General features: G+C 57.3%; 1 protein-coding gene across 1 annotated transcript; it reads right to left on the bottom strand.

The window, feature by feature from the left end:
• Positions 1-238: 238 nt before the first annotated feature.
• On the bottom strand, positions 239-26,446 carry SERINC4 (serine incorporator 4). The gene is made up of 12 exons (XM_037911514.2): positions 26,139-26,446; positions 16,123-16,290; positions 15,738-15,916; positions 15,538-15,617; positions 14,606-14,699; positions 14,167-14,378; positions 12,248-12,343; positions 11,092-11,218; positions 8,159-8,231; positions 7,531-7,582; positions 3,363-3,513; positions 239-1,304 (listed from the first exon to the last, which is right to left on the bottom strand). The coding sequence occupies exons 1-12, from the start codon at positions 26,235-26,237 to the stop codon at positions 1,094-1,096; spliced, it is 1,542 nt and encodes a 513-aa protein (XP_037767442.1). The 5' UTR covers positions 26,238-26,446; the 3' UTR covers positions 239-1,093.
• Positions 26,447-27,743: the final 1,297 nt, after the last annotated feature.

Here is a 27,743-nt window from a genome sequence, read left to right as displayed (position 1 = left end):
TCCAGTGCCCTGTGATCAGCCCAACCAGCCCATTCCTCAACACCCGAGCCCCTCTGCAGAGGGGCTGACCCTGCCTCCCCCGTCACCCTCAGCAGCTGCAGCCTGAGCTCCAGTGTCCCACAGGCAAATGGCAGTGGGGTGGGGATGGGCGCTGGTGCAGCTCCCTGGGCCCATTCAGGCACTGGGGGGCTGGCCCCTGAGCCAGGGCCTGCAGGCCCACACACAGTTCCACACAGGCTCAGCTCAAGGCTTTATGTAGAAACAGTCACCTTGGAGCTATTTACAGGCCCACTCGCCTTGCACTGCATGACTGGAGGGCAGGCTGGTGTGCCTCCAGGAAGCAGGACAGTCAGTCACCAAAGTGGGGCAGCCAGGCCACAGCACCTGCAGGCCTCCAGGCAGGCTGGGGCAGAGCCTTACAGACGCCCTCTCAAGGCCAAGACAGCAGGAGCTGCAGGTGAGGTGTGAGGGGCATGGCGACTGCCCAGCCCAGCCACTGCCCCGTGCTCTGGGCCTCACATGAAAGACATCCTGCCCGAGGAGCCCCCGGCTGGACCAGAGAGGGGCAGGTCTGACTAGCAGAAGCTGCTAGAGACAAGCCAGTCTTGTGCGAGGTCCCTGAAGGCCAGCGTCCGGCCTAGGTGTCTGTGATGATGGTTGTGAGACTCCATGCTGAGGCGATGTCCCCGGACCGCTGGCGCTGGGGGAGTTCCTGCCCAGGGGCGGCCCTGGACCTGATCTGGGCTCCAGCTTGGATTTCTCAGCAGTTTCCTACTCCCCGATGGCAGTGGTTGGGACGAGCCAGTGTGGGTCATCCTCAAGGCCGAGGCCAGTGGGCAGAGCAGGGCAGGTGGGTGCTGCACTTGCCGGAGTCCGCAGCCCCGCCTGGGGGCTCTTCGGTACATGGAGCCAGTCCAGAGCCATGTCTGGCAGGCAGGGCGGGCAGCCCTGCCCCCCGATCCTGAACTGGCTGCTTGGGCCCTGCCCCGGTCCCTCCATCCCCATAGCCCTGCAGCCAGCTGCCCGGCCCAGCGCTCGCCCCGGGCGGCTGCAGCTCAGCAGCCAGCACCTTGTCCGGTCCCAGCAGCCGGGGCTACGTGGAGACGCTGATCGGCTGGAGGGGGCGCCGGCGTCGCAGCAGGCGCAGGCTGCCCCTCCGGCGCTGGCGGAAGTCGGAGCAGCACAGGGGGCCCAGGAGGAGCCAGAAGTACAGCAGGATGCAGGCCCAGCACGAGGCCATCTTCACCCAGAACGTCGACCAGCTGCCGTGCGTGAAGGTCGTTTCCAGCTCCGCATTCTCGTAGCTGGTGGGTGGGAGAGAAGAGACACTGAGGCGGGGGGAGCCCAAAGGGGATTAACCCCGGCACAGAGAACATTTGGCCCCCCACACTCTGGAGCTGCACTGGAGGAGCCCTCCCTGCCTGGCTCCTCGCTGCCTGTGACCTTCCTGGGACTCCCCGACAGTGGCGGATTATCCAATGGGCCCCTGGGGCCTGTGCCCAGGGGCCCCACAAAAATGGGCACCCCAGCAGAAATCTGCCATGGGGTGGCAGAAGCCCGAACCTCTCGCAGAAGCCGGGGGGGGGGGGAGGGTCTGGGACGGAGGAGCTCTCGCTCCCTGCTGGGGGCATGGTCGGGGGACAGAGCTTCTCTGGTCTTGAGGCTGCAGTGTGGGAGGGGCAGAAAGGAGTGAACAAGTTGTGGGGTCATGGGGGGGGGCACTACAGAATGGAGTGGGACTGTGGGTGAAACAGGGGCAGGGCCGCAGGGGAAGGGATGGAATGGGGTGGGGCTATGGGTGGGGGAGGGGAGGGGTCATGGCAGAAGGGGCAGAATGGGGGCAGGGCTGCAGGCGGAAGGGGCAGAATGGGGGCAGGGCTGCAGGCAGAAGGGGCCCCTCCACTTGCTCTGGTCCAGGGCCCCAGGAGACCTTAATCCACCTCTGCTCCCTGCCACCTCCCAGGCCAGGGCCTCCACTCCCCGCAGAGCATGTCTACAGGCCCTGGGGAGGGGGCAGGCGGCCAGACCAGAGCCCCCACCCCTGGGTCCCACTGGCAACGGTATGCCCCAGGGGAGGCCCAGGGTCCGGGGCACCTGGGCGGCTCTTACCACTGCCCAGATACAGTTTCTGGCCTGACGGGGGCAGAATCGGAGCCGGGGGGGGAGGAGGAGCAGAGGCCAGAGCCAGAGTGCCAATGCCCCCTCGTCCCTTCTACCCAGATTTCAGCACTCCTGGAGGGGGGGCCCAAATTGGCCAGAGCTCCCAGGCATGGTGCCCGTGGGCCTGTGCGTTAATCCACAACTGGAGTGTAGTAGGAAGAGAGCCTGAGACATAAGCCCTTGTATCAGAGGCCTGATGTGAGGCCTGAACTAAAGTAGTGGTCAAAGCTTTGCTGATATAAAGCCAAGTCAGGCTGCGAGCTAGGCAGGCCCTGCTCACAGAACCTGGCAAGAACGGGGCTGATATAGCAGAAACACACATTCCTAAGTAGTGCAAACTACAAGAATATACACGCAAACACACTCCAGAAGGGTGGTACCAGAACACCCCGAGCCCAGCACATGCTCAATAGAGAACGGGAACATGCTGACCCATCCTAGAGAGACGGTCAGGACGACAGCATGATGGATAGAGAGGTTTTGATCAAACCAACAGGTACAAGGCAGGGGGTGATGGTTCGCTACCTCAGAGGGTGGTATCTAGGTACGTCAGGGGGCAGTAACTAGCCACGTCGGAGGGGCAGTACGTAACTTGTTTCTATCTGTGTATAAAGAGGTATCTCAGAGGGAGCGTCTTTGGCCAGCCCAGGGGGCAGTGGAAAGTCCCACCACTAACTGAGCGGCATCCATTGTCATGGGCATACATTCACTGAGGTTTCCAGGCAGGGCAGGAGGTGAAGGAGCCACATCTGACGCACCATGGAGTCACCGTCCCTCGCTTTGATGAGGGCAGAAGGACTGACACCCCGATGCTTGGCAGTGACTGGGGATCATCAGTCATAGGACCTGTTACAAGCCTTCAAAAGCTGGATCTTTGTGCAATTCAGCAGTCCCTCACCGCATGACGCTGGAGTCAGCATGAACTCAGGAGAAAGGCTAACGAGTCCCCAGCCCTCTTCCTACAACACAGCATGCCCTGGCACCGCGCTGGGGCCAGCAGACTTGGGAGGGCACATGAAGGGCAAGCCAGACCCGGTCTGCTAGCAGCACTGCTGAGATCACAGCCCGGAGCCATAACATGCCGAGAATGGGGAAAGGAGAGGCAGGTCCAGCCCCTGGGGGTAGATGCCCTGGAAACCCAGGGGCCTGGCTGCTGGACATGCCAGGCTGGCTGGGGCCACGCAGCAGGGCAAGGGCCTTACCTGAACCAGTTGGTGAGGGTCATCATGACGTAGAGCGAGGCGAGGAAGAAGACGAAGTGGAAGGTCGAGTAGCTGTAAACGACGTGCTGATGCTCATTGTAGATGATCCTCTGCCGCCCTGCAGGCCCCTCCTCCCGCTCACATACCCGCTCTGCGTCCAATGAGAGCACACGGTTACCCACAGCCCCGCCCCCAGTGACCCTTCCCGCTCACATACCCGCTCTGCATCCAATGAGAGCACCCGGTTACCCACAGCCCCGCCCCCAGTGACCCTTCCCGCTCACATACCCGCTCTGCGTCCAATGAGAGCGCCCGGTTACCCACAGCCCCGCCCCCAGTGACCCTTCCCGCTCACATACCCGCTCTGCGTCCAATGAGAGCGCCCGGTTACCCACACCCCCGCCCCCAGTGACCCTTCCCACTCACATACCCGCTCTGCATCCAATGAGAGCACCCGGTTACCCACAGCCCCGCCCCCAGTGACCCTTCCCACACACATACCCGCTCTGCGTCCAATGAGAGCGCCCGGTTACCCACAGCCCCGCCCCCAGTGACCCTTCCCGCTCACATACCCGCTCTGCGTCCAATGAGAGCACCCGGTTACCCACAGCCCCGCCCCCAGTGACCCTTCCCACACACATACCCGCTCTGCGTCCAATGAGAGCGCCCGGTTACCCACAGCCCCGCCCCCAGTGACCCTTCCCGCTCACATACCCGCTCTGCGTCCAATGAGAGCGCTCCGTTTACCCACACCCCCGCCCCCACTGACTCTTCCCGCTCACATACCCGCTCTGCGTCCAATGAGAGCGCCCGGTTACCAACAGCCCCGCCCCCAGTGACCCTTCCCGCTCACATACCCGCTCTGCGTCCAATGAGAGCACCCGGTTACCCACAGCCCACCCCAGTGACCCTTCCCACACACATACCCGCTCTGCGTCCAATGAGAGCGCCCGGTTACCCACAGCCCCGCCCCCAGTGACCCTTCCCACACACATACCCGCTCTGCGTCCAATGAGAGCGCCCGGTTACCCACAGCCCCGCCCCCAGTGACCCTTCCCGCGCACATACCCGCTCTGGCGTCCAATGAGAGCGCCCGGTTACCCACAGCCCCGCCCCCAGTGACCCTTCCCGCTCACATACCCCGCTCTGCGTCCAATGAGAGCGCCCGGTTACCCACAGCCCCGCCCCCAGTGACCCTTCCCGCTCACATACCCGCTCTGCGTCCAATGAGAGCGCCCCGGTTACCCACACCCCCGCCCCCACTGGACTCTTCCCGCTCACATACCCGCTCTGCGTCCAATGAGAGCGCCCGGTTACCACAGCCCCGCCCCCAGTGACCCTCTTCCCGCTCACATAACCCGCTCTGCGTCCAATGAGAGCGCCCGGTTACCCACAGCCCCGCCCCCAGTGACCCTTCCCGCTCACATACCCGCTCTGCGTCCAATGAGAGCGCCCGGTTACCCACACCCCCGCCCCCAAGTGACCCTTCCCGCTCACATACCCGCTCTGCGTCCAATGAGAGCGCCCGGTTACCCACAGCCCCACCCCCAGTGACCCTTCCCGCTCACATACCCGCTCTGCATCCAATGAGAGCGCCCGGTTACCTACAGCCCCGCCCCCAGTGACTCTTCCCGCTCACATACCCGCTCTGCGTCCAATGAGAGCGCCCGGTTACCTACAGCCCCGCCCCCAGTGACTCTTCCCGCTCACATACCCGCTCTGCGTCCAATGAGAGCGCCCGGTTACCCACAGCCCCGCCCCCAGTGACCCTTCCCGCTCACATACCCGCTCTGCGTCCAATGAGAGCACCCGGTTACGCACAGCCCCGCCCCCAGTGACCCTTCCCGCTCACATACCCGCTCTGCGTCCAATGAGAGCGCCCGGTTACCCACAGCCCCGCCCCCAGTGACCCTTCCCGCTCACATACCCGCTCTGCGTCCAATGAGAGCGCCCGGTTACCTACAGCCCCGCCCCCAGTGACCCTTCCCCGCTCACATACCCGCTCTGCGTCCAATGAGAGCGCCGGTTACCTACAGCCCCGCCCCCAGTGACCCTTCCCGCTCACACACCTGCTCTGCGTCCAATGAGAGCGCCCGGTTACCTACAGCCCCGCCCCCAGTGACCCTTCCCGCTCACACACCCGCTCTGCGTCCAATGAGAGCGCCCGGTTACCCACAGCCCCGCCCCCAGTGACCCTTCCCGCTCACATACCCGCTCTGCGTCCAAGGAGAGCGCCCGGTTACCTACAGCCCCCACCCCAGTGACCCTTCCCGCTCACATACCGCTCTGCGTCCAATGAGAGCGCCCGGTTACCCACAGCCCCGCCCCCAGTGACCCTTCCCCGCTCACATACCCGCTCTGCGTCCAATGAGAGCGCCCGGTTACCCACAGCCCCCGCCCCAGTGACCCTTCCCGCTCACATACCCGCTCTGCGTCCAATGAGAGCGCCCGGTTACCCACAGCCCCGCCCCCAGTGACCCTTCCCGCTCACAGACCCGCTCTGCGTCCAATGAGAGCGCCCGGTTACCCACAGCCCCGCCCCCAGTGACCCTTCCCGCTCACACACCCGCTCTGCGTCCAATGAGAGCGCCCGGTTACCCACAGCCCCGCCCCAGTGTCCCTTCCCGCTCACATACCCGCTCTGCGTCCAATGAGAGCGCCCGGTTACCCACAGCCCCGCCCCAGTGTCCCTTCCCGCTCACATACCCGCTCTGCGTCCAATGAGAGCGCCCGGTTACCTACAGCCCCGCCCCCAGTGACCCTTCCCGCTCACATACACGCTCTGCGTCCAATGAGAGCGCCCGGTTACCCACAGCCCCGCCCCCAGTGACCCTTCCCGCTCACATACCCGCTCTGCGTCCAATGAGAGCGCCCGGTTACCCACAGCCCCGCCCCCAGTGACCCTTCCCGCTCACATACCCGCTCTGCGTCCAATGAGAGCGCCCGGTTACCCACAGCCCCGCCCCCAGTGACCCTTCCCGCTCACAGACCCGCTCTGCGTCCAATGAGAGCGCCCGGTTACCCACAGCCCCGCCCCCAGTGACCCTTCCCGCTCACACACCCGCTCTGCGTCCAATGAGAGCGCCCGGTTACCCACAGCCCCGCCCCAGTGTCCCTTCCCGCTCACATACCCGCTCTGCGTCCAATGAGAGCGCCCGGTTACCCACAGCCCCGCCCCAGTGTCCCTTCCCGCTCACATACCCGCTCTGCGTCCAATGAGAGCGCCCGGTTACCTACAGCCCCGCCCCCAGTGACCCTTCCCGCTCACATACACGCTCTGCGTCCAATGAGAGCGCCCGGTTACCCACAGCCCCGCCCCCAGTGACCCTTCCCGCTCACATACCCGCTCTGCGTCCAATGAGAGCGCCCGGTTACCCACACCCCCGCCCCCAGTGACCCTTCCCGCTCACATACCCGCTCTGCGTCCAATGAGAGCGCCCGGTTACCCACACCCCCGCCCCAGTGACCCTTCCCGCTCACAGACCCGCTCTGCGTCCAATGAGAGCGCCCGGTCACCCACAGCCCCACCCCCAGTGACCCTTCCCGCTCACATACCCGCTCTGCATCCAATGAGAGCGCCCGGCTACCAGGGCACTACCAGGCTGATGAGGTGGGGGTGCAGGAGCCTCGGATACCCACACCCCTAACTCCAGACCCAGGGATTCTGTCAGGGATGGAGGTTCCTTTTCTGCTCAGCCCCATCTCACTATTTACTAAGGGGCTGGTTCAGGTTCTGTGGGGGCCACAGGTCTTTCCCCCCCCCCAAGAGAATAAGTTTTCCCTCTGTTCTCATCAACAGGAAAGCGCGGCTGCTGTTACACATACTGTGAGTGGGACCAGCACCACGATGCCTACGTGCGCGCGATGCATGCAGTCTGGTGACAGGGACACTTGCCATGCAACAGAACCTGTCTCCTGCAGCACAAATCTTTCAGGGCTTTTTTGTCAAGGCCCTCATATGCTCTTTGTGGACATTTCCATATCCGAGACTTCCCCCTTTGGAGGACAGGACACTCCTAGATTACACCCTAGGGCCTGCATCCCGAGGGCCCACCTCCCAAAGCCATGCTTCCTTAGGGCCCATGCCCCCTGCTCCAGGCCATGCTCCTTAAGGGCTCACACTCACCTTCCCCAGGCCTGTCCCACCTCCCCTAGCCCAGGCACTCACCTTCCAGCTCTTCCCCTGTCTTGTCAGAACAACAGAAGCAACAGGAGGGTTTCTGTAAAGAAAAACAGAAGGTTTGTGGCATCTGGAAGGGGAACAGTTATCAGAGCACAGGGACTGGGCTGGAGCCACATTGCTACAGGGCTGGAATCGGAATCAGAACCAGACCAGGGTGGAATTTCATCTGGACTAGGCTGGGCTGTCTGGGACAGAATGGCTTCAGAGGCAAAGCCAGGGGGGTTCACCTCCAAAAGAACATTTCATTTCTAATAGCAGGTCATGCAAAGAAAACGGAAGCCCCTTGGCCAGGCCTAGACACCGCCTGCTGTGGGCTAGCTGTACTCAGACTGCACGGGAGCTGGTGGGTACTTTCCAGCTTGGGTAGGCCTAGCGTGCGAGCATGCTAAAAATAGCCATGTAACCACCATGGCACAAGCAGCTGCAGGATGCCAGGAAGGTGCCTAGGGTTTCAGACAGGAATGTCTTGGGGTGGATAGCCCATCCCGCAGACAGACAGGAGATGAGGGACAAGGCAGGGCGCACAGCTGAAATGGGTGTGAGGATGAGAGAGGGATGAGATGGGGCATGGGGACCAGGACCCCAGACAGGCACAGGTAGAATTCCTACTCACTTTGAACTCAAAGCTGTAGACTTTGATCATCCACAGGGGCCCAAACATCTCAGCAAGGTAGGAGGCCTCGTTACTGCAGCAGGAATAGAGAGGCAGAATCTGTAACTCAGTGGCAATTCATTCTCCTGTACAGTCTACTCAGCCCTCAGGGATGCGCCACGTCCCCCTACGGCCAGGGGTGTAGCATCCACTTACCACCAGGGGGCACTGTGCTGCTGCCAGGCTTGGGCCAGCCTTGAGTCGAGGTAGAAGCGGCTCTCCCTCCCCAGGCCCTGCTGCACAGGCCTGGCCCGAGCCAAAGCTATTGCGAAATGGAAGGCAGAAATCTGGGGGAGCAAGTGACCCTGCATGTCCCCCCACACGTCACCTCCGCCCAAATCTTTTTCAGTCCCTGCTTCCCAGGATAGAGTCCCCATCCTGCACCCGTGGCCTGCATTCGGTGTTCCGAGATGTCTGCTTCCCAGGATGTCCCAGGATCCTGGGATGCTTCCCAGGATGTCTGAGATGCCTGCTTCCCAGGATAGAGTCCCCATCCATCCAGGATCCCAGGATGCTTCCCAGGATGTCCGAGATGCCTGCTTCCCAGGATAGAGTCCCCATCCTGCACCCGTGGCCTGCATTCGGTGTTCCGAGATGTCTGCATTTACCTTTAGCTGCAGCACAATGCATATTATTTGCTTGCACTCAGCTTATCAAGCAATCCAGATGGCTCTGAACAGTGCCCTGTCCTTGCCATTATTTCCCACGCCCACAGCCTTTGTGGCTTCTGCAAATGGTATCAAGGAGAAGTTTTCTTCCAGATCATTAATAAAAAGGTTAAGCAGCATAGGGCCACGCCCCAGTCCCTGCAGCACGCCGCTAGAAACACTCCCACTCAGTGATGGTTCCCCACATACACTGACTTTTTCAGACTTATCAGTTAGCCAGTTTTTAATCCCTTTATCCTGTGCCATGCTAATTTTGTATTGTTTTAATTTTTAATCAAAAAGTCTTACAAAACTCTATTAATGTACTACAATGCACTGCTACAGACTAGGGACCGAATGGCTCGGCAGCAGTTCTGCAGAAAAGGACCTAGGGGTTACAGTGGACGAGAAGCTGGATATGAGTCAACAGTGTGCCCTTGTTGCCAAGAAGGCTAACGGCATTTTGGGCTGTATAAGTAGGAGCGTTGCCAGCAGATCAAGGGACGTGATCGTTCCCCTCTATTCGACACTGGTGAGGCCTCATCTGGAGTATTGTGTTCAGTTTTGGGCCCCACACTACAAGAAGGATGTGGAAAAACTGGAAAGAGTCCAGCGAAGGGAAACAAAAATGATCAGGGAACTGGAACACATGACTTATGAGGAGAAGCTGAGGGATCGGGGATCGTTTAGTCTGCAGAAGAGAAGAATGAGGGGGGATTTGATAGCTGCTTTCAACTACCTGAAAGGGGGTTCCAAAGAGGATGGCTCTAGACTGTTCTCAGTGGTAGCTGATGACAGAACGAGGAGTAATGGTCTCAACTTGCAGTGCGGGAGGTTTAGGTTGGATATTAGGAAAAACGTTTTCACTGGGAGGGTGGTGAAGCACTGGAATGCGTTACCTAGGGAGGTGGTGGAATCTCCATCCTTAGAGGTTTTTAAAGTCGGGCTTGACAAAACCTTGGCTGGGATGATTTAGTTGGTGTTTGTCCTGCTTTGAGCAGGGGGTTGGACTAGATGACCTCCTGAGCGCTCTTCCAACCCTGAGATTCTATTCTATGATCTTTATGAACCAAAACTTGCAATCTCAGCAAAAAAGATTTCAAATCAGTGTGACAAGATCTGTTTTCCATAAGCCTGTAACAGGGATCCCTTCGTCCTCCACTGCAATGCACCTGCCTCTGGGGTGGAACACAGGACCAGCTTAACTAGGGCTGCCAACACCATATTTCAAAAATAAGGGACTGTTTTTCTTGCACCCCACTCCCTGCCATCTCCTAATACTATTATTACCGTTGTTATCGTCAACATTAATACTAATCAGGACTCCCCTCCATTTGCTGGGGTATTTCTTGCCGCTCTTTGCAGCACTCAGCAACTCCCCAACTTGTTGTCCAGAAAGGAAGAAATAAGGGATGTCCCTTGTACTAAGGGGCTGTTGGCCACCCTACGCTTACCAGCATGCAGCATCATTGCACGTATCCCACTGGCTCCAAACAAACACACGGCAGAATGGAGTCAGGCCAGGAGACCAGGGCTTACAGCTATTCCCTAGCTGTCTGCACGGCAGTTTAATTGGGTGGGCAGGGGGGCCCCGTTCTATCTCCTAACCTGAGAGACGGCAGCACTCCCTGGACATGGTGCCAGGACCACGACTACGTCACCCACACTCCATGGAGCCCCTGGCCGTTGCTTGGCCAGTTCCCCTCCAGGACGAACTCACATTGCCAGGGTTAGTCTGGAAGGTCTGACAAAGACAGAGCCCCAGTGGCACTAACGGGTTTCATTTGCCCAAGAGATGGTTAGGAGGCGACGTGCTCCTGGTCTAGAAGAACCCTCACCCGAAGAAGTTTCTGAGAGCAGAGGGCTGTTTAATTTAATGCCCAAGACAAAACAAGATCCAGCGGCTGGAAGCTGAAGCCGGGCTAGAGAAGAGGTGCCAGGGAGGAACAAGGTCCCTGGGAATGTGGTGAATTCTCCCTCACTTGGAGTCTTTCAGTCCTGACTGGGTGTCTCTCTGTAGCCCAGCTGGCAGTGAGGGGCGGGGCGCAGGGATGGCTGGGGAGGGCCTCTGGGCTGTGCTGAGTGGGGCAGATTGGATGGTCACGGGGGCCCCTCTGGCCTTACAATCTGTGACACTCCAGAAGCTCTGAAGTGGAAACGGAGCCCCAGGGTCTGTGGGAACGTCCCCGCACAGCCTGCCTCAGGCGGCCCCTACAGCTGACCGAAGCAGTAGAGAAGCATACGCACCACGCCAAGAGAACACAGGCGTACATGATGGTGGCTCCCAGGATGGCAACCGTGGTGTCTTCTGTCTGCAGCCCGTCCTTGCTGACGCTAGGGAAGCAAATGGTGAGGTTCTGCCCCTCGTACAGCACTGCAGGGTGGGGAGACAGCAAGACAGGTAGTGAGGGGGCTGCAGGCCTGGATCCCTGGCTGGGCTCCCGGCTGCCTTGCCAAGGCAGGCGCATGGAGCTGCACTAAGATGATCAGGTGTCCAGTTCTCGACTGGAACATCCAGTCGAAAAGGGGTCCTGGCTGGCCAGGCCATTGACTATCTGGTTGGTGGCGCAGCAGGGCTGGCAGACTCCTTGCTAGCCTCCACTCCACGCAGTTCCCAGGAAGCAGCTGGCATGTCCCTCCTCTGGCTCCCACGCGTAGGGCAGGGGCGGGGAACCTAGGGCCCGTGGGCCGAATCCGGCCCCGGCCCCGTGGTTAATATCATCCAGCTCACGGCGCCCCACTGTGGGGCAGGAGCTGCGAGTGCCAGCTTGTCCTGCTGCAGGGGGAAGCCCTGAGCCTCCGCATCCCTCCGGGCGGGTGAGTGGCCCACATTTGATTTTTTTCTGTGGGTCAATGGCCCGTGACAGAAAAAAAAAAAGTTTCCACACCCCAGAGCTCTCACCCCCAGCTGGAGTCCTCGCTCCACCCCCACACACCCCAACTCTGATCCCCTTCCCACCCTTCGAACCCCACAGTCCCAGCCCGGAGCACCCTCCTGCGCCCCAGAGTCTGCACCCCCAGCCAGAGCCCTCATACTCCAACCCCTGCCCCGAGCCCCCTCCTGCACCCTAAACCCCTCATCCCTGGCCCCACCCCAGAGCCCGCACTCCCAGCTGGAGCCCTCACCCCCTCGTGCATCCCAACCCCCTGCCCCAGCCTGGAGCTCCCACACACACTCTGAACTCCTTATTTCTGGCCCCACCCCAGAGCCCGCACTCCCAGACGGAGCCCTCACCCCCTCCCGCACTCACCCCCCTGCCCCAGCCCCATGAAAGTGAGTGAGGGTGGGGAGAGCGAGCGATGGGGGGGTGGAGTGAGCAGGGGTGGGACCTCAGGTGAGGGGCAGGGCAAGGGTGTTCGGTTTTGTGTGAGTAGAAAGTTGGCAGCCCTAGGCCGCACTGACCTCTCTCGGGCGGGCGGCTGGACAGGGCCGAGAAGGTGAGGTACATGACATAGCAGCTGATGATAGACGCTTGCAGGAGGCCTGAGCGGGGCTGTTCTGCATGGAGAAGGGAGAGTCAGCTGCTTTCCCTCAGGTCAGAGGTCAGCTACAGCCCGAAACTGGCCAGAGCAGCCCTCCCCATCCCCAGCTCTGCCCCTTACACCAGTCCTCCAGCAGCCCCAGAACCCACTGCCCAGCCTCCCATGCAGGGCTCAGGCACGCTGGGAGAGGTTGGGCATGCAGGACTCACCGCATCTCTTGCATGCACACATGCTATGCTCACACACGCACGTGGCTTCACTCGCACACACTGTCGCTTGCACATGTACACAGTGTTGATCACACATGCATGACTTCACACAGTCACTCGCACACATGCGCCTGGTGTCATTCACAAACATACACGACATCACTAGCACACACACACACACACACGGTGTTGCTCATGCATAGTCACTTGTGCACACACACACGGATTCACACACACACACAGAGTTTGCATGCACACACACGTGGCTTCACACACTATCACTTGCACACATACAGTGTCACTCACACATGGAAATGCTCACACAGGTACACATGAATGTGGCTTCACACCTGCACATGTTGAGACGGTGCCAAATTATTATGAATTGCTGCGATTGATATGAATAAATGTGACAAGCATGAGTTTGGTATGGCTTGGCTGAATGTGTGAGAGGATTCTGGGAGCAGGATTCTCTTAGCATTAGATAAATGGAGTGCAAATTTACTGGAGGTGTTGAAACTGCACTGGAATGGTTAACAACGGCTCGATAGGCGCGTGTGTTTTAACCCCAAATTTTGGAAAACAGCAGAACACTAGCTCACTAGTTTTTGGATAACATCACGCTACAGCTTAAGTGAATGATTTATGAGAGGGTAAACGATGGCTGAGCATTGGTCTGTGTGTCTGCTTTGCAAACCCTTCCAAAATATTAATGAGAATATACCAGTAATAAATGCCTACGAGGCATACTTCTGGGACATGCGACTTCTTGGAGAACAAACGGTAGAAGTGCTAAGCAAAGTAAATGAGTCAGACTAATTTCCCCAATTAACGTCTGAAGAGGTTTGAGACGGAGACAGAAGTTGTCGGGGTAACGGAGACCCCGCCTCGAGGGACGTTTGTGAGAGCCTAGAACCAGAGGGCTCAGAGTGACCAAGACTCTGCTTCGGGGGACAGACAAGTACCTGAGAGGGGAAAGAAGAGAAGAAGTCTTCATCTAGAAGTGGTAGATACGCCTGCTTTGTTTGCCAGTCAGGGTACTGTATAGAGCTAACACAGGTACTGAGGGTTTATGCTTGGGAAGCTAACGCTTGCAGGAAAGGACGTAGACCATGTAACCTTAACGGCTTGTGTGAGTCTCGCTCAAATAAATGACTGTGCATCAACCATACTGTAGCCGGGTCTTCACCGGTACCGATAAACATCTGCCCAGCTGTGGGCCATAAAAGATCTGTTTTGACAGCGCACACTGTCACTTGCACATGCGCACAAGTCATTGTTTGCATACACACGCGCGCGCGCACATGGCTGCACTCACAGAGTGTGATTTGCACACACACGGTGTTGCTTGCACACACACACGGTGTCACACACACACACGGCATCGCACACACAGAACGATCCAGAGCTACAGCTGACAGTTCTGTTTCAGTCCCAATCCTGGGTCCTGAGCTACCACCTCCCCCTTCGGGTTCAGTGAAAAGCACCCCACCCAGCGCAGCCTGGGGGCAGGTGGGACAGTCCAGGCCCTGCTTACAGCCACCCACCCAGAGAGGGGTTAGAAATCTGAGCGGCAGCCCACATGGCAGGCAGCGTCTCAGCGGGGAGGAACCCCACCCGAGGCACTCACTGAGCCGCACGCAGGGTGTGATGGAGAGGAAGGACAGGAGCCCACACAGGCTGGCGTTGAGGGTGAGCAGGGCCTTGTTGAGCAGGCAGCCAGCTGGGTGGGTGTAGTACTTGTACAGGAAGGAGACGGCCGCGGAGGCAATGGTGTAGAATCCGAGCGTGGCCAGCAGCACGGCCAGGTACCAGCGCTTGTCCTGGGACGCGCCCAGCAGCCTGCAGAGGAAGGGAACAGGCTGAGTGAGGGGCTACTGCAAATCTTTAGCAGCTTGGGGAGGGCACAGGCCCAGCAAGCCTGGCATACAGAGTCTCCCTGCGGGGCACAGACTCCCAGAGGCAATGGGAGAAACCACAGCTGCAGAGGAGCTAGAAAAAGGTACCCGGAAGAGTCCCCATGGCCCAGCCCCAGGACACCCCACCGTGCGCCGGGGGAGCGGACTCACCAGTTCTTGTTCCAGGTATGGGCAAAGGCTGTGATCAGCACCAGCTGGACGAGGATGAAGGCAAAACCGCCACAGATGCCCACGTAGTGCCAGGCTATCAGTAGGTGAAGCAGTGAGAGAGGGAGCAAGGTCAGACACACGCCTGGCCACGGCCACGGCCGAGTCCATCCCTGCCCGTCGTACAGAGCCACCAGGACCTGGCCATGCCACATAGCCAGACCAACTGTGCTCCACCTCACCCAGCCCCTCCCCATGGGCAGATAACACCCCCTCCCCGCCAGGAGGAGGGGCCTGGGCAGCTGAGTGAGGTGGTGAACCTCATGGGGGGCGGGGGGGTGAGACGACTAGCTCAGTGGGGCAAGGTGGAGCCGAGGGGCACACAGGACACCTGCCCAGCTGTGCAGAGCAGCCAACAGGGTCTGGCCAGGCACAGGCTCTGGGCTGGCTGTTAGGCCTTTCCCATCTCTAATTCCTAAACAAAGGGGAGTGAGCTCAAGCTGCTGACCTGGAGAAAGTGGGGCTATGTGCCAGGCCCCAGTTCTCTGCGCTGACCCCTCGCCTTGAGGGCTCTAGCCCCAAGCCAGGGCCGGGAGCAGGGACCAGCAGTGACCCTAGGGGCTTTCTCCTCTGGGAGTATCGACTCCAATCTAGTCCCAGGGCAGGGACTGGCTGGCTCATGGGGGTGGGGAATGGGACCTGGGGCCTTTCCCCACTAGCGGGCACCGGCTCCCACCCGGCCCCAGGACAGGGACCGGCTGGCTCAGGAGGGCAGGGAATGGGACCTGGGGCCTTTCCCTGCTAGTGGGCGCTGGCTCCCACCCGGCCCCAGGTCTGTAGTAACTGAAGGCGGCTGCTCTCCTGGCTGTGCTGCTGGGGCAGTCCCTATGGCCCCGCTCCAGGGTGGGGCTGGGTTCGTGTCCATGGGCTGGTACCTTGCAGGAAGCGGTCATCAGGGATGAAGAAGGCTGCTGCACAAAGCCCGATCAGAATCAGCAGCTTCAGGAACCAGAATCTGCAATGAAGCTCAGAAGTCAGGGAGCCCAAGCCCCAGCCCAAGCCCCAGCCCCTTCCCGCTGGGGCCAGCTCCAGCTCAGTGCGCAGAGCCAGGCCCGTGGGCGGGGGGGTCTCTTACCCGTTGTGCAGCAGGGCGCGGAAGCTGCTGCTGGATTTCACGTTGATCAGGAAGACGGCCTGCGTCAGGTAGAAGCAGGCGGTGCCGAAGCAGACCCTGTAGACTGCCGAGTAGCCCACCAGCATGTCACAGTCCATGCCCCGGGGGAGGCGCTCACAGAGCAGGGCGTAGAAAGGCACCTGCAGAGGGGGAATCACAGGGGCAGATCAGCCGGCGCTGCCGCCTGCCCGAGACAGCCTGGGACAATGCCGGCCACACCTGCCCCTCGGGGCTCACTCTGCCCGGGCGCAGAGCCAGGGCGATTCCCCGGGGAGCTGGGGAGAGCAGACCTACGCGTCGCAGAGCCGGAGGCCAGCATGGGGGCCAGCAGCCAGGCTCCACTCACGTTCTCCTTGACGGCTTCGGAGATGGTGCGGGAGAGCACGAGGCAGCACACCGTGGAGGCCAGGACGTGGAAGAGGGTGTAGAGGATGCGGCTCCCCGTGGACACCTTAATGCTGGGGCAGCAGGAGCAGCAGGGGCCGCAGGGGGCCGGGCCGCAGCAGCAGCTGATCTGAGGGATGGAAGACAGCGGAGTCACACCCTGGGCCTGCATCCCGGCTGCCCCGGGCGAGGCGTAGGGCGCGGGGGCTGGGGGTCACCGCGGTGCTGGCTGGGGCGATGGGGCAGCAGAGGGCGTGAGCCAAGAGGCCGCTGAGCTGCGCCCCGGGCCTGGGGATTATTGGGCAGCGCTGTGCGGACACCGACTCACCGGCCCCTGCCCTGCAGGATGGCGACCCCGGGGGAGGGGGCTCCACAGCCAGACCGTCTCGGAGGGAGGCCAGGGGGCTACGCCAGCCATAGCAAGGGGCCTGGAAAGGGGTGCTGGGGCCAGGCTCACCTGGCCGAAGAGCGAGTTCACGAGGCAGCTGCAGAGGTGGCTGCACCCCAGCATTTGGGGGAGGGACATGGCTGGCTGCGCCGGCCTGGCTGCGCCAAGGGGCCCTGCTGCTCCGGCGGTGGCAAGGAGGCAGGCTCAGGGACGGCTCATGGTGGCACCAGCGCCAGTGGGAAGGGGCTGTCCTGACCCAGAGGAGGCCCAAGGGGCTGCACTGAGGCGGCTGCCTCCTGTGTCTTTCCTCTGTCGAATGGCCAGTGCGAAGGGGGAGCTGAGCTGAGCTGCTCCTCAGTGGGATTAGCGGGGGATTGGGAGGCTCGGCCAGCCCTGGCCATCTGTTCCTGCTGGCGGGCCGGGGGCAGCGCCAAGCCCAGGACTCTCCTGAGGGGATACCCGGCCTGCACAGGCTCCTGGCCCCCAGCTGATGCCAGACAGAGGCACAGAGCTGCCCTGGGCCCATCCGGCAGCTGATCCAACCCCCTGCCCTGGACAGCTCCCCACCGTGCCTCTCTAGCAGAGCACGGCCCCCTCCCCACCCCAGATGCCACTGACTGCCCCAGGCCTTCCAGGGGGAGGCAGCCCCTGCTCTGGGAGGGATTAGGGCTGCTAATTGGCTCAGGATTTCCAGACTCACCTCCTAGTGGGTGGCCAGAGCCCAGGAGATGGGAAAGGCCCTGCCCCCAGCCTCCCCATGGAGAAGTCCAGGCCAGGAAGCAGAGAACTACCCCCCCCCCCGTAGCCCAAGCCCTGGCCACAGGGGGCATGGACAGCGAACCCAGACTCGTTCAGGACACACTACAAGCTGCAGCTCCCCAGAGCCCCTCCTGTGCCTGATGCCCTCACCTGGAAGGGCAGGGCACGCAGACTGGGCTGGACCCCCCCAGGGCTGGCCACATGGACCCCACCGGAAGGCCCAGGCAGGGTGGTCTAGGGGAGGGGAAGGGAGAGGTTACATCACCCAGCCCCTGCAATGCAGTTGGGCCAGGCAGAGGCCACGGGCACCCTTTGGCTCCTACCTGGAGCTTTGCTGTGTTTGCTAGTCATCAGGCCTTATGTCCTGCCCTGATCCAGATTGTGCCCCACCCTAGGGGGCCACCCCCTTGGCTTCCTGGACCCCGGAGCTGTAGCAGCACTGGGATGCAGTGAGCTCCTAGCTACACTTCGGAGAGCTCTTCCAGCTGGCCAGAGCAGCAAACCAGGCTCTGCTGCTGGTTTGTCTTTGCCGAAGCTCCACGGACGGGTTTGTGGCAAGCAGGATCCGCCTTCCAGGCGGCTGGGGCAGCTCTGGGATGCAGGGGGGTTTGGATGAGTGATGTGTGTGCCCATGACTCAGCTGGCATCTCTGAAACCTGGTGGGATGTCTGCATGATTGGAACATTCAAAATCACTGGTTCTGACCTGCTCAGGAAGGCAAGAGTGGGTAACGGGTGGGGGGCACTCAGCCTCAAACACCATTTGCTGTTCAGATTCACTGATAACTCCGACCACGGCATCTCTAATGCATATGGATCAATGTGCTAACTAATAAAGCCCAGCTGGGGATACTGGTGGGCATCTTTTACAGACCACTGAATCAAACCAGAGACCAGGATGCTCCTTAAACACCTGTCTGTAACGTGGGGAAATAAATGCTCTGTTATGGCAGAGGACTTCAAACAGGGAGACATGTCAGAGGTCTCATGCAGCCACTAGTAAAACGTCATTGGAGTTTTTATAAATGATGGAGGATGACTGTCTAACACAAACGGTATTGCAGCCAATGCGGAGCAACCCTATTTTGGACCTTTGGATACATATGGATCAATCACTGGACTGGAAGTTGGTGGTTGCCTAGGGACCAGTGATCATAATTTCATTACATTCAATATATATAACTAGTTGGGACTGTGCTCCATTTGACCGTATTGAATGAACTCAAATATATATATATATACACACACTTGGTGCTTTCCCCAAGCTGAGGGATATTGTAAGTGAAATTAATTGAGAGGAAAATTTAGACTGAAAAATATGAATGAACATAGAGAGCTCTTTAAAAAGAGTTTATTACATTGTGACAAAGTGAGACTGTTCTTAATGGTTCCTCTGAATAGTGTGAGGGGGCCTCAGTTTCCCCTAGGCAGTTCTTAAGTATCTAGGTGGTGGGGTAAGGGCGTATGATCGTTGCACAGCCCTAGAGGGCAGGTGTGTGCAGGGGTCTGGACACAGAGAATGGCCGACACCCTGTTTCCTGGCAACTGATGGCCTGGGCCCTTCCCCCCTGCAAGGTGAGAGCTAAAGGGTTGGAGAACAAAGGAATCAGGTGACCTCCTGGCCCGGGAGAGGAACAAAGCCCAGAGGAGGAGGGGCTGGAGGGAGTTTTCAATTTGGGGCTGGCTGGGACATGGAGTGAAGGGCAGACGTGGTTGTCTGGCTCACTGCCCCGCAAAATGGACTCAGCTGAGGGGTTCTGTTCTCTGCACCTACAAGCTCTGTGTTAGACCATGTTCCTGTCGTCTAATAAACCTTCTGTTTTACTGGCTGGCTGAGAGTCACGTCTGACTGTGGAGTTGGGGGGCAGGACCCTCTGGCTGCCCCAGGACCCCACCTGGGCGGACTGGCTGTGGGAAGCGCACGGAGGGGCAGAGGATGCTGAATGCTCCGAGGTCAGACCCAGGAAAGTGGAAGCCGGGTGAGCTGTGTGTCCTGCAGACAGGCTGCTCCCAGAGAGGAGACTTCCCCAGAGTCCTGACTGGCTTCATGGGGAGCAGTTCCAGAGCATCGCCCGGGGGACTCTGGGACATACATGGCCGAAAAGACCCGATTCCACAATAGAGAAAGAGGACAACTTTGGTTAAAAACCCGTCCTAGTTCAAAGGGGAAGTGAAGGCAGCAATTAGAAACAAAGCAAAATGTAACAAATGGAAAAACGGGAAGTAAATAGCAATCAATATAAACTAAAAGAAATTCAGTGTAGAAAATTCATGGGGGAAAAAAATCCATGTCTGGCAGGCTAAAGATAACTAGGTTTCTTTAACTATATCAGAAAAAGTAAAATCCAAATAATGGCATAGGCCTATCACTAGACGGAGATGGTAAATTTGTTAATGATACCGCAAAGGCAGAAGTGTTCAATACATATTTCTATTCTGTATCTGGAAAGCAGCAGAATGACACACTCATATCATGTGAGGATGATTTAAGTATTTTCCAGTCCATTTGTAATTATATGAGGATGTCAAATAATTTAAAATATTTATACCCAGAAGTTAGTTATCAGGCTAAGATAACTTACACCCAAGAGTCCTAAAAGCGGTGGCTGAGGAGACCTCTGGCCTGCTGATGTTAATGTTTAATAAATCTTGGAATACTGGGGAAATTCCGGAAGATTAGAAGAGTGCTACTGTGGTGCCAATATTCAAAAGGGGCAAACGGGATGACCTGGATAACTAACGGCCAGTTAGCTGGACATCAATCCTAGGCAAAATAATGGAAACACTGATATGGGATTCAATCAATAAAGGATTAAAGTATAGAAATAGAACTAATGTCAGTCGACATGGTTTTATGAAAACCTGGTCATGTCCAACAAACCCAGTTTCTTTCTTTGATGAGATTACAATCACATCACCATGGTTACCTTTATCAACCAAAAGTACTTCGACTTTAGTAAGGCATTTCATACTGCCTTCATGGTACTCTGATTAAATAACGAGCTCTACACAATATTAATCGATTACATGGTAAGTGCATTAAGAACTGGCTAACTGGGAGTTTGTAGGGAGGCTCCACAAAGCTAAGTACTCGGCCTGATGGGGCTCCACATGTTGATCAGTGACCTGGACGTAAATATAAAATCCCTGCGGATCACGTCTGCGGATAAACAAGGATTGGTGGAGTGGTAACGAACAGGGAGGACAGAGCCAGCGGGATTGCTTGGTAACCTGGGCCCATTCAAACTGAGTGCACCTTAATCCAGCCGAATACAAGAGAACGCGTCCAGGGAGGACTGCCAGATGTGCCTGCAGGATGGGGAGCGGTCTCCTGGGAAGACGGGTCTCCAAGAAGGCTTGTGGGGGGACAGAGGATGGTCCAGCGGTTCAGGTGCTAGCCTCAGACTAGGGAGACCTGGGTTCAGTTCCTGGCTGTGCCACAGATTCCGAGTGTGACCCCGGGACAGTCACTTGGCGTCTGTGCAGGGGGCTGACAGCCTGGCCTTGCTGCACAGGGGTTGTGAGGATGAACACGTCAAGGACTGCCAGGTGCTCAGCCACTCCAGTAATGGGGGAAGACAGGTACCGATGGTAGGTGGGATAGTGGGTGAGGACATCCACAGGCTCTCCCAAGAGTGATGCTTTGGATATATAACCAGCTGAGGAGGGAGGGGACTCAGAACATACCAGCGGCTATAAGGCTGTTTGACCCGGCGGCGAAGGATGGAACCAGACCAATGGCTGGCAGCTACTCAGCCAAACTCAAACCAGCCGCTGTCCATGCGGAGCTGAAGTGAAACGGTGCAGTAAGACACAACCTTGCCCTGCAGGCTGCCAAGGGCTCTTTTCATTGCTCTGTACTCTATGCCTGGCTGCAGTCCCAGGGCCTCACTGTGTCGGGCACTGTACAGACAAGAGAGACTGCCCTGCCCCACAGAGCTACAACCGGAGCATAGGACAAGAGACAGCCGGTGCACACGGCGGGGCAGACAGGGCCACAAAGTGACACAAGCAGCAGCTGAAACAGGACCATCAAGGGGCCCCCCCACTACGTAGCTCTGCACTGGTGAAGTCGGGGGTTGCTACCAGAGAGCCATGGACGTCTGATGGCTCTGCCCAACAGCCAGCTGGCTGGAAGCAGGAACTGAACAGAAGAGACTGCAGGCTGGTGCTCTCCAGCGCCTGAGGGAGGGGACCCAGCTAGAGGAGAGGGCAGGAGGGCCCAGGGCTCTCAGGAGGGACTGCGGTGAGTCACTCACTGTTTTGCAGAGCTTGGCCATTCCTGTGCTGTCTCACAGTACAGTGTGTGCGTACATGAGATGTTCCTGTGCAAAGCCCACATTCCTGACTCACCTGCGAGGTGTCCCCGAAGGGTGAACCTAGGCGCCAGGCACCCACAGTGGGAAGGCTGGGGAAGTCTCTGCACAGGTCGTGGGGTTGGGGCAGCTGCACTGCAGAGGCTCACATCCCAGGGAAGGGGTTCAGACAGGGAGTCTGGACGTGAGCAGAGCCAGAGACGGGGCCTGAACGCTGCACAGTCCTAGCCGGCTTGGGAGTGTGGGGGAGCCAACTGCAGTAGGCTGCTGACCATGCAGGAGAGGGACTGAGTCCAGGCTGTGACAGGAAGATCAGTCTCTAGGGCGGGCGGCAGAGTTGGGGAGCACTAAACTCCCGCACCTCCTGCTGCATGCAGCGCTCCCCCTTTGCGCCGAACATGGCCCCCTTCCCAGCAAATTGCACTGGGAGTGTCTACGCGGTGGCTGCCTGGATGGCTCTAAGCAGAACGGCGGGGTGGGTGGTAGAGCAGGACAGGTGGGCAGTGGGTGTCGGGCAGGATGCCCTGGGGAAGGGATGTGTGCCCACACATAGTGGCGATGGTCATCCCCAGCAGCACATCCTGGCTACCTGTGGCACCTGCATCCTCCTACACACACTGTGCAGGAGTCATGGAGCTGGCTGCCCACTCCAAAGCCGTTGGGCTGCCCGGGGCACAGGGCACGCCTGCGGGGGATACGCTGGTCACATCTGGGAAAGGAGGTGATTGGTTCTCAGCCTGGCTTGCTAGCCACAGACATGGGGCTCAGGCTCCCAAGGGCCAACAAGAAAGCTGCTCAGGCAGGTCCCTGATAATAGAATCATAGAATATCAGGGTTGGAAGGGACCTCAGGAGGTCATCTAGTCCAACCCCCTGCTCAAAGCAGGACCATTCCCCAATTAAATCATCCCAGCCAGGGCTTTGTCAAGCCTGACCTTAAAAACTTCTAAGGAAGGAGATTCTACCACCTCCCTAGGTAACGCATTCCAGTGTTTCACCACCCTCCTAGTGAAAAAATTTTTCCTAATATCCAACCTAAACCTCCCCCACTGCAACTTGAGACCATTACTCCTCGTTCTGTCATCAGCTACCACTGAGAACAGTCTAGATCCATCCTCTTTGGAACCCCCTTTCAGGTAGTTGAAAGCAGCTATCAAATCCCGCCTCATTCTTCTCTTCCGCAGACTAAACAATCCCAGTTCCCTCAGCCTCTCCTCATAAGTCATGTGTTCCAGTCCCCTAATCATTGTTGTTGCCCTCCACTGGACTCTTTCCAATTTTTCCACATCCTTCTTGTAGTGTGGGGCCCAAAACTGAACACAGTACTCCAGATGAGGCCTCACCAATGTCGAATAGAGGGGAATGATCACGTCCCTCGATCTGCTGACAATGCCCCTACGTATACATCCCAAAATACCATTGGCCTTCTTGGCAACAAGGGCACACTTTTGACTCATATCCAGCTTCTCGTCCACTGTAACCCCTAGGTCCTTTTCTGCAGAACTGCTGCCGAGCCATTCGGTCCCTAGTCTGTAGCGGTGCATGGGATTCTTCCGTCCTAAGTGCAGGACTCTGTACTTGTCCTTGTTGAACCTCATCAGATTTCTTTTGGCCCAATCCTCTAATTTGTCTAGGGCCCTCTGTATCCTATCCCTACCCTCCAGCGTATCTACCTCTCCTCCCAGTTTAGTGTCATCTGCAAACTTGCTGAGGGTGCAATCCACACCATCCTCCAGATCATTAATGAAGATATTGAACAAAACCGGCCCCAGGACCGACCCTTGGGGCACTCCACTTGATACCGGCTGCCAACTAGACATGGAGCCATTGATCACTGTCCGTTGAGCCCGACAATCTAGCCAGCTTTATATCCACCATATAGTCCATTCATCCAGCCCATACTTCTTTAACTTGCTGGCAAAAATACTGTGGGAGACCGTGTCAAAAGCTTTGCTAAAGTCAAGGAACAACACATCCACTGCTTTCCCCTCATCCACAGAGCCAGTTATCTAGTCATAGAAGGCAATTAGATTAGTCAGGCATGACTTGCTCTTGGTGAATCCATGCTGACTGTTCCTGATCACTCTCCTCTCCTCTAAGTGCTTCAGAATTGATACCTTGAGGACCTGCTCCATGATTTTTCCAGGGACTGAGGTGAGGCTGACTGGCCTGTAGTTCCCCGGATCCTCCTTCTTCTCTTTTTTAAAGATGGGCACTACATTAGCCTTTTTCCAGTCGTCCGGGACCTCCCCCGATCGCCATGAGTTTTCAAAGATAATGGCCAATGGCTCTGCAATCACATCTGTCAACTCCTTTAGCACTCTCGGATGCAATGCATCCGGCCCCATGGACTTGTCCAGCTTTTCTAAATAGTCCCAAACCACTTCTTTCTCCACAGAGAGCTGGTCACCTCCTCCCCATGCTGTGCTGCCCAGTGCAGCAGTCTGGGAGCTGACCTTGTTCGTGAAGACAGAGGCAAAAAAAGCATTGAGTACATTAGCTTTTTCCACATCCTCTGTCACTAGGTTGCCTCCCTCATTCAGTAAGGGGCCCACACTTTCCTTGGCTTTCTTCTTGTTGCTAACATACCTGAAGAAACCCTTCTTGTTACTCTTAACATCTCTTGCTAGCTGCAACTCCAAGTGTGATTTGGCCTTCCTGATTTCACTCCTGCATGCCTGAGCAATATTTTTATACTCTTCCCTGGTCATTTGTCCAATCTTCCACTTCTTGTAAGCTTCTTTTTTGTGTTTAAGATCAGCAAGGATTTCACTGTTAAGCCAAGCTGGTCGCCAGTCATATTTACTGTTCTTTCTACACATCGGGATGGTTTGTCCCTGTAACCTCAATAAGGATTCTTTAAAATACAGCCAGCTCTCCTGGGCTCCTTTCCCCCTCATGTTATTCTCCCAGGGGATCTTGCCCATCAGTTCCCTGAGGGAGTCAAAGTCCGCTTTTCTGAAGTCCAGGGTCTGTATTCTGCTGCTTTCCTTTCTTCCTTGTGTCAGGATCCTGAACTCGACCATCTCATAGTCACTGCCTCCCAGGTTCCCATCCACTTTAGCTTCCCCTACTAATTCTTCCCGGTTTGTGAGCAGCAGGTCAAGAAGAGCTCTGCTCCTAGTTGGTTCCTCCAGCACTTGCACCAGGAAATTGTCCCCTACACTTTCTGAAAACTTCCTGGATTGTCTGTGTACTGCTGTATTGCTCTCCCAGCAGATGTCAGGGTGATTGAAGTCTCCCATGAGAACCAGGGCGTGCGATCCAGTAACTTCTGCGAGTTGCCGGAAGAAAGCCTCGTCCACCTCATCCCCCTGGTCCGGTGGTCTATAGCAGACTCCCACCACGACATCACCCTTGTTGCTCACACTTCTAAACTTAATCCAGAGACTCTCAGGTTTTTCTGCAGTTTCATACCAGAGCTCTGAGCAGTCATATTGCTCTCTTACATACAGTGCAACTCCCCCACCTTTTCTGCCCTGCCTGTCCTTCCTGAACAGTTTATATCCATCCATGACAGTACTCCAGTCATGGGAGTTATCCCACCAAGTCTCTGTTATTCCAATCACATCATAATTCCTTGACTGTGCCAGGACTTCCAGTTCTCCCTGCTTGTTTCCCAGGCTTCTTGCATTTGTGTACAGGCACTTGAGATAACTCGCTGATCGTCCCTCTTTCTCAGTATGAGGCAGGAGCCCTCCCCTTTCGCCCTCTCCTGCTCGTGCTTCCTCCCGGTATCCCACTTCCCCACTTACCTCAGGGCTTTGGTCTCCTTCCCCCTGATGTGCTGGGGCTCTGGGTCTGAAATGTCCCTGGGGTGCGGGCATCCAGCATCACCACACGAGACATCAGCTGGCACCGGGGCAGGCGGGGCACCCAGCGCCTCAGGGCAGAGAGAGCTAATTGTGTGCTCCCAGGGCACCACATAGGGAGGAGAGGGGGCACAAACTGGGGCTGGGGTAGGGAAGCAGGCACACACCACGGGGAGGGCTTGGGCAATGGGATTAAGAATAAACCACCAGACTTTAGAAGCAGCAAAGAGTCCTGTGGCACCTTATAGACTAGCAGACGAGCTTGGAGCACGAGCTTTCGTGGGTGAATACCCACTTCGTCAGATGCATGTAGTGGAAATTCCCAGAGGCAGGTATAAATATGCAAGCAAGAATCCGGCTAGGGATAACGAGGTTAGTTCAATCAGGGAGGATGAAGCCCTCTTCTAGCAGCTGAGGTGTGAACACCAAGGGAGGAGAAACTGCTTTTGTAGTTGGCAAGCCAGTCACAGTCTTTGTTTAATCCTTTGTTTAATCTGGCATCCAGGCCAGAACCCCATTTGGGTGAGTCCTAACCGGCTAGGGCAGTGTTGCTGCCTGGCTGTTAAAACAGTTGCTACATCGCACCCCAGAAGTGGCTGCAATTCACTGAGGGCAGCGATCCCTGGGGTGGTTCAGAGACAAGCCCTGTAAATACCAGCAGGGTGTTCCTTGTGGCTCCTGGAAGGGGGCCGCACTCCGGCTTACCTGTGCCTTACAGCAGCTGGCTACCATCCCCTCTGCAGGCCTGAAGCCACCAGCTCCCCAGCGGAGATGCCGGATGTGCTGCTCCAGCCTCCTGGTCATCAGTCCTGGGCTGTCCAGGCCTGACTGTCCTGCTAACAGCACATCCCTGTAGAACAGGAGGAGACTGGCAAATGCCCCCCGCACCTCCCTGCTTCGGAAAAACTATCCAAAGTGGAAGCCAATTAGAGAGCAGCCTGTGATTGGCTGAGGCTTGGTAGACCCACCCCCATCCATGATCTCTGGCTGACTCTTGTCTTTCCATCAAGAGTGATTAAGTTGGGAACCAAATCAGTCTCTTTAACCCTCTTACCCAGCAGAAATAGAGAGATTAGCAATCCCTGGAAAGGAGTCTGCTCCGGCCAGCACAGACAGCGAGCGCAGGAGGCAGTTTGTCACCTCCAGAAAGTGCGAAGAATGCAAAGGACCATACGAGATGCCCGGTGCAGGCAGGGAGAACAGAGCCTCTTTGGGCCTCTCCCTGCGCTGTGCCTGGCTGAGCCCTGTGGAAGAGGGACGCAGATGCTGCCCGTCTGAGAGCTGCTGATGGAGGTCTCAGTCCCACATCAGCACTGGAGAAATAGTCACTAAGTCAGCTCCTTGGGTCAAGGACCAACAGCCCTGAACCCAGGGTCAGCAGCCACAATTTCAACCCGTTACAACAATCGTTTTAGCAATGCCAGCTCTCCCCTCCCTGTGCCCCTCCAGCCTGGGGAACGGACAGCACCAGGCACACGAAGCCACAGTGATCCATGCAAAGTAAAGTACCCAGAGGGAAAACGCTTACACCTGACCGGGTTCTAAACTACTAGTATCAATGCAAGAAAGGGACCTGGGGTCTGAGCACCTGGCTCAGTGCGTAGCTGCAGTCAGAAGAGCACAGATGTTTGGGTGGAATGGGATGGAAAATAATACAGAGAATATTCTAATATATATATATATATCTGGAGCAGCCTCATTTGGATCCTGTGCACACCCCAAGTCACCCCATCACAGAACTAGAGGGGACTAGAGGGGCTCAGAGAAGGGTGGTGAGAACGTTTGGAGCCTGAGGAAATTGCCCTATGAATGCAGATTGAAGAGCCTGGACTGATACTCTAGAGAGGAGACCAATAAGAGAGGCTGTGATAAAAGTTTAAAGCAGACAGATTGGGAGCATCTGTTCTCCCTGTCTCGTAACACAACAAAGAGGGAACGCCCTAGTGACACTGAAAGGTGACAGGTTTCAGAGTAACAGCCGTGTTAGTCTGTATTCACAAAAAGAAAAGGAGTACTTGTGGCACCTTAGAGACTAACCAATTTATTTGAGCAGCAGGAGAGTGAGTTTGTGTGTGTGTGGGGGGGGTGTATGAAAAAACCTGGATTTGTGCTGGAAATGTCCCAACTTGATTATTATAAACATTGTAAGGAGAGTGATCACTTTAGATAAGCTATTACCAGCAGGAGAGTGGGGTGGGGGGAGGTATTTTTTCATGCTTTGTGTGTATAAAAAGATCTTCTACACTTTCCACAGTATGCATCCGATGAAGTGAGCTGTAGCTCACGAAAGCTTATGCTCAAATAAATTGG

The sequence above is a fragment of the Chelonia mydas genome, chromosome 10 (genome assembly GCF_015237465.2).
Source record: "Chelonia mydas isolate rCheMyd1 chromosome 10, rCheMyd1.pri.v2, whole genome shotgun sequence".
NCBI lineage: Eukaryota > Metazoa > Chordata > Testudines > Cheloniidae > Chelonia > Chelonia mydas.
This window is presented reverse-complemented; position numbering and strand designations above follow the sequence as displayed.

What these genes read in the sequence shown, in the direction of transcription:
- SERINC4 (XM_037911514.2), bottom strand. Translation starts at nt 26,237, where the DNA reads ATGACCAGGAGGCTGGAGCAGCACATCCGGCATCTCCGCTGGGGAGCT. An exon ending in CACACCCTGCGTGCGGCTCA is followed by an intron (nt 12,344 to 14,166) that starts GTGAGTGCCTCG and finishes TTCTCCATGCAG; the next exon opens with AACAGCCCCGCTCAGGCCTC. An exon ending in GACAGGGGAAGAGCTGGAAG is followed by an intron (nt 3,514 to 7,530) that starts GTGAGTGCCTGG and finishes CATTGGACGCAG; the next exon opens with AGCGGGTATGTGAGCGGGAG.